At 52.2% G+C, this 14817-nt stretch overlaps 1 protein-coding gene across 2 annotated transcripts in view; it reads left to right on the top strand.

Moving 5' to 3' along the window:
• Window positions 1–14570, top strand: part of CPLX2 (complexin 2) — an 82276-nt gene extending 67706 nt beyond the window's left edge. Inside the window, exons 1-4 of one of the 2 annotated variants that reach the window (XM_082723207.1) lie at window positions 1760–2019; window positions 9113–9232; window positions 9375–9550; window positions 10317–14570. In XM_082723207.1, coding sequence (XP_082579333.1) covers window positions 9202–9232; window positions 9375–9550; window positions 10317–10514 — 405 coding nt within the window. In that variant the 5' untranslated portion in view covers window positions 1760–2019; window positions 9113–9201 and the 3' untranslated portion in view covers window positions 10515–14570. Of the gene's footprint in view, window positions 1–1759; window positions 2020–9112; window positions 9233–9374; window positions 9551–10316 lie in introns of those variants that run through there. The other variant, XM_082723206.1, reaches the window with a different exon arrangement.
• The last annotated feature ends 247 nt before the right edge of the window (window positions 14571–14817 follow it).

The raw sequence follows: 14817 nt of genomic DNA, 5'->3' as shown, positions 1-14817 counted from the left end.
CAAATCCTTCAACTCTCCCTCATTTGACCTGATTTTCAGACACCCACCGTCAAACCACCCTTTTCTTCTAAACATACACAAGCTTATCAAATCCATCTTAAAGTACGTTATCCAGAACTGAGCTCAGTATTTTTCTGAAAGATGGCTGGATTTTTAGCCCAGCTTGGTTGATGTTCATGTTAAAGATAATGCCCATTGTGGAAAAACCCCAATGGTAACTAGAGTGCTGCCAGCCAGGTCCCATTCACTGAGCTTCTGTTCTAGAAGAACAGGGAGAAAGGAGGGAGAAGGAGAGAGAGAGGAGGAGGACTGTGAGTCTTGAAATGGCATGATGTCAGATCTCCCTGCCCAGATCTCCCCTCAGGCATTAGTGGCAAGTCTAAGTCACTCTAATCAAACAGCCTCCCCTCTGCCCCTCCTCCATGAGTGTCTGCCTCAGGAAAGGGAAGAAAAATTAAAAACAAGCATGCTCATGGCCCAACACAGTGTTAAACAGAACTCAGCCATAAATAAAGGGTCTTCCCTATACCAAGCCCCATAGCCTGTAAGGGGAGAACAGAGATGAGCCATAGAAGAGGACAGGCAAGGAGGGTGGTTCTACCAATGGCCTCTGACCTGTGGAGGTCCCTCACTTTGAGGTCTCTGCTGTGAACTTGTGCAAAGAACAGTCCCCTCCTTTTGGAACAAAATCATACCTCCTTCCTCTCCCAATCTTGTCCCTCTGCAGCTCTTGCAGCTCCCTCCTTGGAAGGAAGCCATCCCCTTACAGAAGCAGAAGTCATCTTCACTCTGACATAACCTAGACTGATGCATAAACTCCTGCAAATCTTTCAAAAGCCCCTCCTTTCCTAAGCCATTTTCTTACACATTGGTCTGGATTAAAGGAAGTGTTTTAGAGCCAAAAGATGGCAGGCAGAATAGAGAGGCTCATGAGGAGACAGTAATAAAATGAGAAATGAATGTGAAAGGAGGAGGAAGGTCCTGGGGGTGGGGACAGATGTTGCCCTGCCTCTTGGAGGACCCTTTTCTTACCTGGCCATACAAGAGAAAGACATAGGCTTCTAGAATAAAGTTGGCCAAAGGGTTCCTGATTCTTCACAGGATATCAGATCTACAAGGCATTGGCAAGTGAATTTTACACTGAATTCTGCAACAGCCTTCTTCCTCTGGGTCCACATGAAGGATTCCTTATCCCCTGCTGGGGCTTTACCCACATGATCCATCAGTGTTTCTTGAGTACTCCTGTGCCAAGACATGGTGCTAAGGGGCTGTAAAGATGTTCTGAGGGTGGGCCTGTCCTACAGGAGCTCACAGGCAAGGACAAGCAAATAGAGGAAGAAAAGCCTCTGAAACAGGAGTGTGTTTAGGGGTGACAAAAGTCTCGAGAAGAAGAGTGACGAATTCTTTCTCCAAATCAGGGCTTTACTGAGCAGGTGATCTTTGAGCTTTGCTAAAGAACCCTCTATCCTCCCCTCAGCACATTGATGCAAGAAGCTTGTGGTCTTAAGAGCTCTGGCCAGGACAGGTGGCTGCAGCGGGTGTGTGTGGGGGGGGGGGGTAGTGGCAGAGGGATGTCTTGGGGGGGGGGGCGGGGACAGCGAAAGGTGGAGGGGGAAGGGGACTGGAGAGAGAAAAGAGATGGGCTAAGGAGGAAGAATGGGAAAGGGAGAGGGGAAGGGGGAGGAGGAAGAGAGAAGAGAAAGGGAGGAGGTAGGGGGGAGAAGAAAAGAAGAGGGAAGGAGAGGGAGAGGCAGAGGAAAGAGGGAGAGCGAGAGGGAGAGAGAGAGAGAGAGAGAGATTTGAATTTCCCATCTGGAAGGGGAGCGGTAGCACGTCAGGGCCTGGCTGAGGGGTGTGATTGGAGGGCGCCTCCGGCAGCCGCCCGCGGCAGGAGCCGCGGCCCCAGCTCGCCTGGTGGAGTTGCACGAGGCGGCGGCGGGAGCTGGAATAGCAGAAGAACTGCCTCGCTGAGTACGCCCGGAGCCCTGCAGTGGCTCAGACGGTTTCGTGGACCGCCAGGTCGGTGCTGACCACGGGCCGGGAGGGCGGAGCCGGGCTGTGGGCAACAGGGTCCCGGCTGTCCCGGCTCTGCAGCTGTGAGGCTGCAGGGCAGCCTGGGAGGCTGGGGAGTACGGCTTTCGAGGGGACAGCTCCCCAAGACTGACCGGGAGCCGGAAAGGGCGGCTGCACGGCAGCATTTGAGACCCTCCTGGGCGCGCTCGCCGTGGTGCTGAAAGGACAGCTCCCCGCGAGGGTGAAAGCTAGCAGGCAGAGGAATGGGAGTAAAGCCGGAGCAAACTGGGAAGGAGGAGTGGGCCCCGACCCGGAGACCTCCCGGCAGAAGCCCGAAACAGCCTGGCTCGCGGGGAGCCAGGACCGCCTCGAGGGCGGCGGGAGACTCAAGTCTGAACCTAGAGAACAACTTCGAGTTCACGGGGTTGAGGGTGGGGGGACGTCGATCTAAGCTACTTCAGGCTGTGCTTAACCTGGAACCCTCCAGAGCCCTCTTCGCCCGGGAGGAGGGAGCCTCCCCCGAAGGGGTTCCGGCTCCCCGAGTGAGTCAGAGGGCGCCAGCAAGGGGGAGGGCAGCCGAAGGTGGAGGGGAGGAAAGCCTCAAACGTCGATTGGAGGTGAGGGACCAAGGGGACCATTTGTCCTCGGAGGAGGAGGAGCCGAGGTCTGGCCAGCGCACGTTCTCTGCCCGGGGTCATTAGTTACCGTCCCATCTGAGGCCCTCACGGGCCCCACTCTGCCCCCTACCCCATCAAAGTTTGATACCAGGCTGGGTCTTGGGGTTGGAGCTTTGTGTGTTGGGGGAGGGGCGCTCTCAGTGGCCAACCGCGAGCTCCAGGGCAGAGCTGCTGGCTGTGCTGGTCTCCGCAGGAGACCGGGAGAGGGGTGCCTGGACTCCTATCCTTTACTGCGGGGGAACCAAGAAGCCCCCGCCACTTCTGCTTTTCTGAGGAAGCCGGTTCCCTATCCCCTCCCATCCCCCACTGCTCCTTCCCCTCCCCCAGGGCTTCTCCTTTCCAGGGCGTAGAGTGGGGGTGGGGTGGAGGATAAAGGGACATCCCCTGTCTGTGCCACCGCCATTAGCGTTAGGGTCCCCTGTGAAAAGGAAATGAGTGTTGGGCTGAGTTGCGGTGAATATAGCCTGGACTTGAGCCATAAGAACAGAAAAACAGCTACAAGGACAAACACTGCAGGTGCCCGAATCTGCTTGTCGGATGGCGGGGCCCAGTCCCGAAACCGCTTGGGGCTCAGAAGGCCAAGCCTGAAGGAGGTACCTCCGCTGCCTTCAGGTTGGGACAGGCTGGAGGAAGTCGGGGAGGGAAAGCTGAAGATGTATCCTAGGTTCTGGATGCGCTAATGGCAGAGAAACGTGCTGCAGCAGCACCCCTCTCTCTTCCCCTTTTTGTCTCCCCTCCCCCAGCCCAGCATCACAACCACCACCACCCCACAACCATCACCACCACCACCACCACCACCCTTCCCGCGCAGGAATAGACCAAGGTTTCCCGCAGAACCGCTGAGGAGCGCCTCCTGGCGGTCTGGCCCAAATCCTCAACAGCATGCAACCTGCCCGACCTCAGCACTCCTACAGGCATATGGCAAAATATCTACACACACGCCTGCACACACGCTCACGCAGACTCACACGATGCCGAAGTTCAGAGCTAGACACGCAGGATCACACTCTGAATGCATATACTCACATACTCGCTGGCACACATTAAATTCAACACAGCAAATATGTCATGAGGCTCTACCATGAGCCAGAAGACGTTATGGACTCTGGGATAAGGGAAATGAACAAGATATAGGCCCTGCCCTGAAAGGAACTCAGAGTGATCAGGAAGGGAAAGACACATAGCTAGACAGAGTGCATGAGCTGCAGGCAGGCCAGGCTGCTCTAGAAAGTACCATGGGTCTCAGAAAAGGAATACACCAGCACATCTCACCCAGGAGATCTGGGATATTTTACAGAGGGAGTGATGTTTGAGAGGGAGCTTTGAAAATTAATATTGCTGTTGCTGCTTTAACAGTGATGATGATGATGATGATGATGATGACAGCTAATATGTACTGCGCACCTACTGTGTGCCAAGCACTCAGCAGAGCACTTTATTTGTCTCATTTAATGCTCACAACATGCCTTGGGTATTATCGTCTCCATTTTACAGATGAGAAAAGATTAAACCACTTGCTCAAGGTCGCTTAGTAAGTAGTGAAGCTAGGATTTGAACTGGCAGAGAGGAGGTTAAGAGGCTCCCAGGCTGTAAAAACAGCAGGAACAAATGCCCAGTGGTTTTCAAATAGAATATGTGTTCAGGTATAGCTGAAGCAGAACCACATGCAAGGGATGAGAAAGGAACAGCAAGGCAGGCAGGTGCTAGACTGTGCAGGACTTGAAGGTCAGCACAAGGACTGTGGTCAGTTTAACAAGGCCGTGGCAAGCCACTGCAGGGTGTGTTTGATGAACAGATCTGCCAGTCAGAAAGACTAATTGGACAGCCATGTGGAGGATGGATGAGAGCTGAGGGAGGGACAGATGTAGAGATTATGCACCAATCCAGAACCTCGAGGCCCTGAAGTAGCCATAGCAGAAGCCGTAGCAGAAGAGGGTGCAGATGCAGAAGGCCTCCAGACTTTTTTCTCAGCACTCCATCCCAGTTTTAATTCACCAATTCCTTGTGTAGTTTTTTGTCCAGTGTCTACCTCCCCAGCTCACTGAATACTGTGAGAGCAAACATGACTCCCATTTTCCCTACCACAGCCCAGCCTCCAGAACAGCACCTGGCAGAGTAGATGCTCAGAGACTCACTCAGATGATTGAGTGAGTGAGTGAATAAAGAAATCACTGACTCCAGAGTTTTCAGCTGAGGCAACTGGAACAAGGCACACTAGAAGAAAAAATGGTTGAATAAGGGAAACAAGGGTGAGATTGATCTTTGGACAGATTGAATCTGAGATTACCGTTGTGACAATATCCAGCAGAGATTTAAATGTGCAAGTGGTATAGAGAGTGTCTGTGAATAAAGAGGGGCACAAATCAAAGGGTTAGGTGATATTCCCAAGGGAAACAGTGGGGGAAGGAGGCACAGCAGGAGAAGGAAGAGGGAGAGAGATAACTTGGGGAACATCTACATTTTAAAGGAAAGAGAGAGAAGACTTGTCTGAGAAGGAGGCTTGAAGACCACAGGAGTGCTCTGACATAGAATTCAGGAGATCCAAGAAGAGGCTGAAAAATAGAGGGATGGGGAAAGAAAAGAGGTCATCATCAACATCTGATGCTACAGAGGGATGGGAAATCGCTCCAGGATCTGGCATCTGGGAGGCCTCTGGTGGCTCTGATGAGGGCAATTTTGGTGGCAGTGTAGAGGCAGTGGATCTCTGCTCTCACAGAGCTGCAGGGCTGACCCGGAGGTGAAGGAGTGGAGAAACCAAGTGGAGACCCCTTCATCACAAAGGTAGAGGGCAGAGAGGAAGGGAAAAGTGGTTCAGAGCAGGAGTTGGAGAAGCAAGGGGATAAAGAGACCCATAGAGAAGGACTGAGGATGTGAAGAAGAGGGAACATGAAAGCCTGAAGGAGAGAAGATCTGCGGCTCAGGCAGATAGATTAACTTCAGGAGGAAGGAGGGGGACCTCATCTTCAGAAACTAGGAAAGAAGGCTGCAGGAGCTCATACCACCTGGGATCAATCATTCTGATAACAGTCACCATTTACCAAGCCCCCCCACCATGTGCCAAAGGCATAGTATACACTATTTCTAACCTTTCAAAGGGGTATTGTATTCCTCATTGCATGAGGGAGGGAGGTTAAGACAATTACTCACCATCACAGAGCTAAAAAGTAGCAGATTCAGGATCAGAGTCAGGTATGCCTGACCCAGAGCCGACCAGCCTTCCAATGCACCACATGAAGTGTGAGGAAAGTCATCTGTTGAAGGGGATAGGGGAGGAGGACATTGGGCATTGAGAAATTGGTTAAGGAAGCCTCAACAAGATGAACAAGAAATAACTTGAGAGCTGAGAGAGCCATGCTGGGAGTGGGCAGCAGGACTCTGGGGTGGACCCAAGAAGCTACTAAATCCCAGCAGGCTACAAGGGGGGCACCTCGAGCAACAGGGATATAAGTATCCAGAAGACTCAGCCCTCACTGAGTAGATGTACTTTGCATATTGCAGGGTGGGGAGGGGTGGTAATCAAAGTTCCTTGAATGGATGCTTAGAAGCAGAAGAGTCCAAAGAAGCAGATGATGTGGTGATACAGAGATGGCATGTTGACTTTGAATGGTGCCATGGGATATCCAGAGGGAGGTGTTCAAGAGGAAGGCAAGTGTACTTCTTGACTCATTTATTGCCTATTTCCCTACACACACACACACACACACACTCGCTCACTGAGTTCACACACTCCGAAATGTAATCTGCATGGGGGCAGGACTTTGTCTGTCTTGTTCACTCTTAAAACCCCAGTACCTAACACACTGCCTAGTACATAGTAGATGCGCAACTGAAACTTGGATAAATGAATATAGGGGTCTGAGAGCCCATAGATGTCTAGGTATCATTAAAGGATTAGTTCTCCTAGGGAAACTTTAGAGAGGAAAAAGAGGCACGGACTAAAGTCAGGGTCCTAGGGAAAACACTTACTGAAAAAAGGAAAGGAACAACAGGAGGCAGCAAAACTGGGGTGGGGAGGGAAGGGGGAGCAGTAGGAGAGGAGTGAGTGCAGTAGGAGATGGAAGAGAGGAAAGAACTAAGTCACAGAACCAAGACAGAAGAAGGATTTGAGGACACAGTTGGGTGGTTGGCAGTTCAAATGTTGCAGAATTGCTCCAACAGAACCACTGGGAAGGAGGCCCAGAAGATCATCTGGTCCCGGAGAGAGACTTGCCAGAGCCGCAAGTTAGGGATGAGGCTGGACCTAAAGCCCAGGTGCCCTGTGGACCAATTTGAGGCATCTCAAATTAGAGTCCCGTGTCCTCCAGCACCACCTGCCAATTCTTTAAGCTGCATGGAAACAGAGAGGAGGAACCCAGTAGTTCCTCCTGAAATCATTTGATTATTAAAATTGTTCATTTCCTGTTGTTAGAAATGTAGTCTCTTCGAAATGTTTTTGAATCAAGTGAAAACATCTTAATTGACTGAGCTGAGCTGACTTTCAAACTCAGAATTCTGGATCAGGGTGGGTTCTTTGCATTTCCTAGAAATCCCGCTCCTTTTTTGCACGTCCTTATAAACATGCAGTCAGCAACGGCCCACACTAACTAGCAGCTGCTACACACCAGGCACTTGACCAGGATCTCCTCTTCTTCAAATATCAGTACAAGGGTAGGCTTAATACTCCTGTCACTGGTAGGGAGCACACTGCTTTCCCAGGGGGCCACAACCCGGGAGTGATCAGAGCCTGGTGTGTCTAACCAGGTGTGTCTAACCAGTGGTCTAACCAGGTGTGTCTGATGCTAAAGCCCCTGGCAATGTTTTTCTACTCCATCATGATTTGCCCTCCTCCAAACAACCTGTCGGGTGGTATGATCATGTAAAAGTCCTCAAATAAACTCTCGGGCCCCATTTGATGGAAAGATCTCAGTCTGCTGATATGTTTTCTCATTTTGAAAGAAATGAGGAAAATCCATCATCAACAAAAAGCCAGTGACCTTGAACTCAACCTGGTTGTGATATCCAGGCTGCTTCTCTGCCACTGTTTCCCTTTTTTCTCCTAGCAAATCATAAAGACCCCAAGGCTGTGCAGGCTCCCAGGCCCAGGGGAGGAGGCCTGGCCCCAGGTGACCACATCACACTTTGGATAGCTCATGGATGCTCCCCTCCACACACAAAAAGGGATTTGTGGTGGCTTTGTCTATGGGAAAAAAACCATGAAACTGAATGGTGGAACTAGAAAGGAAACCTAAGAGTTACATCAGGGTTGAAATTTTCAGGGATTTGAAGGGAACAAGGTAGAAGGAGGTCAATGGAGGAGGGAAGCTCCACCCCTCCCCACTAACATTCGAATAGTTCCACTTCTATGTATTTTGCATATTGAGATTCCCACTATGATTTTATTTGGAGGAGGCACCTGGGGGCTCAGTGGGTTAAGCCTCTGCCTTTGGCTCAGGTCATGATCTCAGGGTCCTGGGACCGAGCCCCACATCGGGCTCTCTGTTCGGATGGGAGCCTGTTTTTCCCTCTCTCTCTGCCTGCCTCTTTGCCTACTTGTGATCTCTCTCTCTCTCTCTCTCTATGTCAAATAAATACATAAAATCTTAAAAAAAAAAAAAAGATTTTATTTGGAGAAAACCTCATGCCAAAAAAAAAAAAAATTAAAAATATAATAAAAACTGAAAATTGGTAATTGAGAGAGAAGGGGAGGATTAACATAAGCTGAGTGCTTATAAGGCCTGTGCTTGGTACTTTAAGGGTCCTAAGCCCCAAGATTATCATGTCTCCAACCTCCCATGTATAATTCAAAATAAAAATCAATATTAAGCTATAAAACACAAAAACTTACATGTTTGTTGCAATAAAAGTAATTTATTTCTCCATTTGTCTAATTTCAGAAGTCTGGATATGCTCATCCAAGCTGACTATTCTTTTTTTAACTGGCCTCTGATTTGCTGGGGCCCTAAGTATGCTCATTCCATCTAGGGGTTGATCCAGTGGGCCAGGCAGAAATTTTCTCCAGTCTCCACAGTAGCGCTGGGAAAAGAGGCACCACCATTCTTTCATATAGTCGAGGAAACTGGGATTCAAGGGGGTTCAGTAACTGGCTGAATGTCACATGGCAAACAAGAAATGAGGGAGGCATAAGACTCCAAATTCCAAGTTCTTTCTAGCACTCCTGGGTTCCTTCTAGCACTCTTGGCTTCAACCAAATTAAAGCAATATGGTCAAGATGAAGGGTTTAGAATCCAAAGACATGTGACCACACATATGTGCCTGGCCTGCAGCAAGTACTCAGGAAATAGCCGCTTTCCATCTCCTTCCCATGGGTGCCAGGGCATCCGGTCCTGGCCTCAGCTGATGGAGCCTGGGGCCTGAACCAGGGCGAGGCTGCCATTTGTGTGAGCTGAGGCCTCTCCCATCTGATCTCCGACTCTACTCTACAGGTTGACACATCTCCCTGAGCCAGGCCTTGCCAGAAGCACTGCATGCAAACTTGACTGCGCACTAGGGCACGCTAACTGGAACTGGCGTCATGGACTTCGTCATGAAGCAGGCCCTTGGAGGTGAGGCCCCGAGTCCAGCATTCCTCACTCCCCGACCTGAGTCCCAACCCAGCTGGGAGGGACCCGCAGAGCACTAGGCCCCTCCATCCCCAGCCCTGACCCCCCGACCCTACTTTCTCCCTCCCCAACCCATCCACTCTAGGGGCCACCAAGGATATGGGGAAGATGCTGGGGGGAGAGGAGGAGAAGGACCCAGACGCACAGAAGAAGGAGGAGGAGCGACAGGAGGCTCTGCGACAGCAGGAAGAGGAGCGTAAGGCCAAGCATGCACGCATGGAGGCTGAGCGGGAGAAGGTCCGGCAGCAGATCCGAGACAAGGTCAGCACCTCCCAACTGCCTGGAGAGTAGAAGGCATGGAGGTCAAGCCGCCCCCCTGCACTACCCCACCCTCCCCACAACTCTCCGCAAACCGCAGCTCCAACTTTAGACCTAGCTCTGAGCGCTGCTCTCCTAAGAGGGTAAAGTGAGTGTCACAGGCACAGCTCCCTGGAAGGAGTGTTATGGGACTTGAGTAAGATAATGCCCATGAGACGTGCTCCCTAATGTTTGCGGCTGTGGTCCACAATCTTGTACCTGAGACATTGGAGACCGAATGTTTGCAATCCAGAATTTGGGAATTTTAGGAAAATACCGTAGTGCCTGAGGACCTGTTACCTTTGCACCTCACTCTCAGTGGATTTGCAGCTGTCATCCTCGGCCAAACAGTTCAGTATATGAGTCTAGTCTCACCACTGCAAAAAATCAAGGCTATAAGTAGCCTCCCATGAGCTCAGATCAAGTTTTGTCATCCAAACATAAGGAAGGACATTCAGATGCCAAATCTTGGGGGATTTCAGAAGAGCAGAGAAGTTACTAGGGGCAGGTATTAATTTTAAAGGAAACCCCATGCACGGACGCTTATGGAGCATCTGTTACGAACAGGCACAACCCCATAAGGAAGGCATCCTTATCCCTATTTTATAGATGAGAGGACTGAGGTTTGGGGAGTTTCCAGGAGCGGCCCAGCTGAGCCTGCATGACCTTGAGACCCACCCAGCCCTCTCCTTGCCCCATTCATGCTCATGTCTGCCCTCCTCCTCCCCAGTATGGGCTGAAGAAGAAGGAAGAGAAGGAGGCAGAGGAGAAGGCCGCCCTGGAGCAGCCCTGTGAGGGGAGCCTGACCAGGCCCAAGAAGGCTATCCCTGCAGGCTGTGGGGATGAAGAGGAGGAAGAGGAGGAGAGCATCCTGGACACGGTGCTCAAATATCTCCCGGGGCCACTGCAGGACATGTTCAAGAAGTAACCGGCCCTCCTGCCCTGTTCCCACTCCACTTGTTCCTTTTTTTTTTTTTTTTTTTTTTTTTTGGTTCTTTCTTTTCTTTTTATTCAGTTAAGTCTCAGTTCTGAAGGGGAAAACCTCAATTGACCTCTGCCCCCCTTCCCCGGCCAGGGACTCCTCCCTCTCAGCACTCTCTCACACCCCCTTCATCCTGGGGTATCCAGCCCCCACCTCACTTCAAATTGCTTGAAAAAGGGAACACAGCTTCCCCTCCCCAGAAGGGGGCATTGAACCCAGTGTCAGAGGTACTGAGGGCCCCTCCGGAAGGAAGCCTAAGGTCTATGCTAGTGTGGTAACCCCCATACATTCCTTCATGCACCCCACTGCCAGGAGGACCATTGTCCCCAGCCAGCCAAAGTAATAACACATTCCAACCCTGCCCAGCATGCCGACCTTCGGCCTCTGACCCACAGTGGGCCTCCAGGTCAGGGCAGGGGTGTTGAGTGGCCTGGCTCTGAGGAAGGGAGTCAGGATAAGCCTGCCCTGTGAGGGCCCAGCCTGAGAGGCCCTGCTGTATTCTGGCCAGGCCTAGGTCTTGGCAGAAGGCTGGGGCTCTCCTTCTCTCCTTCCCCTGAGATGGCACCCAACCCAGGATCACTCCTCTCCCAACCCCACCTGAAGAGGCATAGCCCCTGCCAAGCCAGTCCCTCCAAATGGATCCTCTTTGGACTTTAACTCATCTCTGGAGAGGACCCAGGGTAGAGCAGCCCCTTGTTTCCCCCTCTTCCACTTGGGTCCTGGCGCCCCACTGCCAGGCTGGGTCCAGTTTTCCCAGCCAAGGGGCTACCCAGGCCGCCCCAGAAAATACTTGGAGCCATTGGGCAGCGGTGGCCCATGCCATGGGACCCCACCATTGGTATAGCCAAGCTGCCCCCAGTCCTATTCACCCCTCTTCCCACCCTATCCTGTCCATGTGCTTCCAGAGCCCCATGGTCCCCAGGAGGACCTTTCCTGGCCAAAGCCCCAAGGCTTTGGGGAGAAGCCAGTTCCCACTTGACAGAAGGCATCTGTCCATTCATTTCATTGGCCAAGAACAAACTCTCCTCTGGGATGTGTGAAAATGACATTTGTTCCCCACCCCACCCCAAACTGTCAAGGCCTCCTGCTCAGTCAGTTGTATAAGAACGGGGGGGCCAAGGAGCAAATGAGAGAGGAAAGTGTGTGTCCATGCACACATAAGTGTGTGTGGCAGAGACTGCATCAGCAACTGTGTGTCCTAAGATTGTACCTATAGGTGTGTTGTTACAGTGTACGTATGTCTTAAGATTGTGTGTGTATGTTAATCACATCCCTGTGTTAGATAAGGATCGTGTGTGGGAGGCAGCCTTGTGTACGTGGGCTTGTTTGAGGGGGTGTGTATGGATGGAGACTGTGTCGTATCTGTTTTCTAGCCATCTTGTATGTGTGGTAGGGTTTGCACATGTCAGCTTGGCATGTGTTTGGGGAGAAGGGTATGTGTTAGATGTGGTGGAAGTATGTGTTTGAGAGAATGTCAGATGTGCTGATACTGTCGTGTGCACGTGTGTAGCTCTGAATAGGCAGTTGGATGCAGAATGAGTGCTGGGGGAGAAAAAACATAGGTAAGATGCTCCCCTCTTAGCCCCAAAACCATTGGTCACAGGTGGCCACATCCAACAGGAGACCTTGTCCTTGGCCTAGAGTCCTCCCACCCTTGGGGGGCTTCTGCCTGAGGTCCTCAGAAGCCCACTGGGACTGACCCTGGCAGAGCCCCAAGAAGCCATGCTGGGCCCCCACCAGGGCCAACCCCAAAAGCAGGGCCCAGGGAGGGGGCGACTTGCCTGCCCCTGAAGCTCTTGCCCCATTGACCCCCGTTTGCATTCTGCAGGTTTTCCATGTTAGTGGATTTATGCTTTTATTTCAGAGAGAGACACGTGTCTTCTCTGTCCGTTTCCAATAGTTAAAGCCATATCAGTTAGACTGCAATACTTTAAAGACGAGACAAAACAATCCATATGTTTAGGGAACCAGAAAAATCCCCTGGTCTGTCCCTTCTCCAGGGAGCAGGGCTCCAGCAGCTCCAGCTCCCTGGATTTGCCCTTCTCCCCCGCCCCCGGCCCTTCCCCTGTGCCCCTGTGTCCTGCCCCCCATCCAGGGGGCCTGTGTCTGTGCCTGTGTCTGTGATGGGGAGCCACCTCGCACCCCTATTGTCTGCTTGTCTGTGTCTCTTTTCCTGGGCAGGATGGTCATTCTCTAGAGCCCTCGGGGTCCTGGGACAGAAATAGGCAGGGCCCAGTCCAGGGGCCCCAGGCCTCCCCAGACCCTATCTGTGAGCCCCACCTAGACACAGATGTGGATTCCAAGTGTTCAAAAACGTCCCCTCCTTGACAGGGGCCCATCGATCTCAAAGGTAGTGCCAGGACACAGAGAGTGCCAGATGGGCAGCAGAGACCAAGGCTCAGGAAGCTTCAGGTAAGCAGAGGAACCCAGTCATGTCAGATATTCTGGGACCCTCAGAGGATGTCCCTGGTGGTCTCCACAGCCCCTCTGTACCTCCAGAGCTGGCTCAGGGTTTTCTCCATATAAGAGTGCCCTCCAGGGTGGCTGGATTAGTCTGAGGTATGGCCTAGACTCCTCCAGACTCCTCAGGTCTACTCCTGAGAAGCAGGACTAGAGGACTTCCTGGAGGTGATAGCAAGGGAGGAGTTCAGCATGGGGCACACCTGCCTCCAACCACTGCCAGGTGATCACTGTCCGATCCAGGGGGCATGATGACTATCATTCCTCATAGAGACCTAACTGTGGGAAGAAGCTAACGTGTGACCCAGTGAAGATGTTGTGTGCAACACACACATGTGGAGGGAGAGAGGGAACAAGATATGTGTGGGGTGTGCTCTGGCAGGGAAGGGATGTTCACCTGAGGTACCTGGGGTGGGAGGTGTGTGTGATCCACCGGATGGGAGGGGGATGGGTGTGCCACACATAAGTGGGACAGAGGTGCCTGTGATACACTTAGGAGGCAGGGATGCAGAGGGAGAAGTCCCAGAATTCAGTGCACACTTACAACATATCAGGGAGACACTCTCCAGCTAGGAAACTAAGAAGGAGCAATCAGTTGTATACGGTGAAAACAATGAGATGCAAGGGAGTGGGCAGCACCTGCGGTGGGCAGGCATGGTTGCCAGGGAAGACCACGGCCAGACTTGCATGCCTGGGAGCTCACCAGCAGAGATGAGGGAGAATTCTTCTCTGGATCACCCATGCTGGGTACGGGCAGTGAGCCAGGACTTGCACACATGGGCAGCCTCGGCTCCTGGAAGGTATCTTTACCAGCAAAACCATGTAGGGTCCCCCCAAAGGCAAGCAGGAAGTCAACAGACTTTCTTAAGTAGGGGTATGTGTGTGTGAGAGAGAAAGACAAGAGAGGGAAGGAAGCAGCAGGGGAAGAGGGAGAGAGAGACAGGGAACAGAAGTATTTCAGCAACCCAGGTCGCTCTCAGGTGGGACAGCTGGTGGGCAAAGAAGCTGTCTTACAGGCTCTGGCTAGAGGATATGGGCAGAACCACAGCCCTGAGAGCTCCCAGCACCTAGCTGGCAGAGTTTCCCGCCCCACCACCCAGCTGCTCCAACCTAGGGTCCTGCATGCCCTTGATGGGACAGGCAGCTGGGGATCAGATGGCTCAGGTGATGTATGTCTCCCAGGCCTGAGGACATACCTTCCACACGTGTCCCCTACTCCCCTCCCTGCTCCGGCTGCCCTACTTCTTCCCTGGGGAGAGAATGGGAGGTGTTTGTGCTGGTTCTGGGGTGGGGGTTCTAGTGAGACTCAGGTGAGGACGACCATCCTGCTCTCGCGGGGGAATCCCTTTCCCACATCTGTGCTGTGTCCTTGTTGCTCTGCTTTCTTTAAATGTGTCAGTGCCTGGGGGGAGGGGAGGGGCACCCCCTCATGCCCCCTGAATCTGACCAAAAGCCATGGCTGTTGCTCCCCCCTTTGTATGACGCAGATGCTAAGATGTACCAAACCAACCACGACAACAAAGAAAAGACCTTGTACAGCAATTCTTGGTCTGTCTGTCTTCTTCTGTCTGTTGGCATCACCAGGGTGACACAAGGCACCAGCTGAGGTGAGAGGGAGCTGAGCCACAGTGCTCAAGAGGCCCCAGAAACCCTTCCATTTTACCCACACTGCTAGCCGGGACACTGGAAATGACCCCAGAAATCAACTGAGGCTGGAGTCAAGGCTGGCCCGAGAGATTCAGGGCCACTCACCTCCTGCCCTTCAAAGTCAGCTGTTCAACAAAGCCCT

The sequence above is a fragment of the Mustela nivalis genome (genome assembly GCF_964662115.1).
Source record: "Mustela nivalis genome assembly, chromosome: 3".
NCBI classification, from domain to species: domain Eukaryota; kingdom Metazoa; phylum Chordata; class Mammalia; order Carnivora; family Mustelidae; genus Mustela; species Mustela nivalis.
The sequence above is the reverse complement of the archived record's forward strand: the minus strand, read 5'-3'. Positions and strand labels throughout refer to the sequence as shown.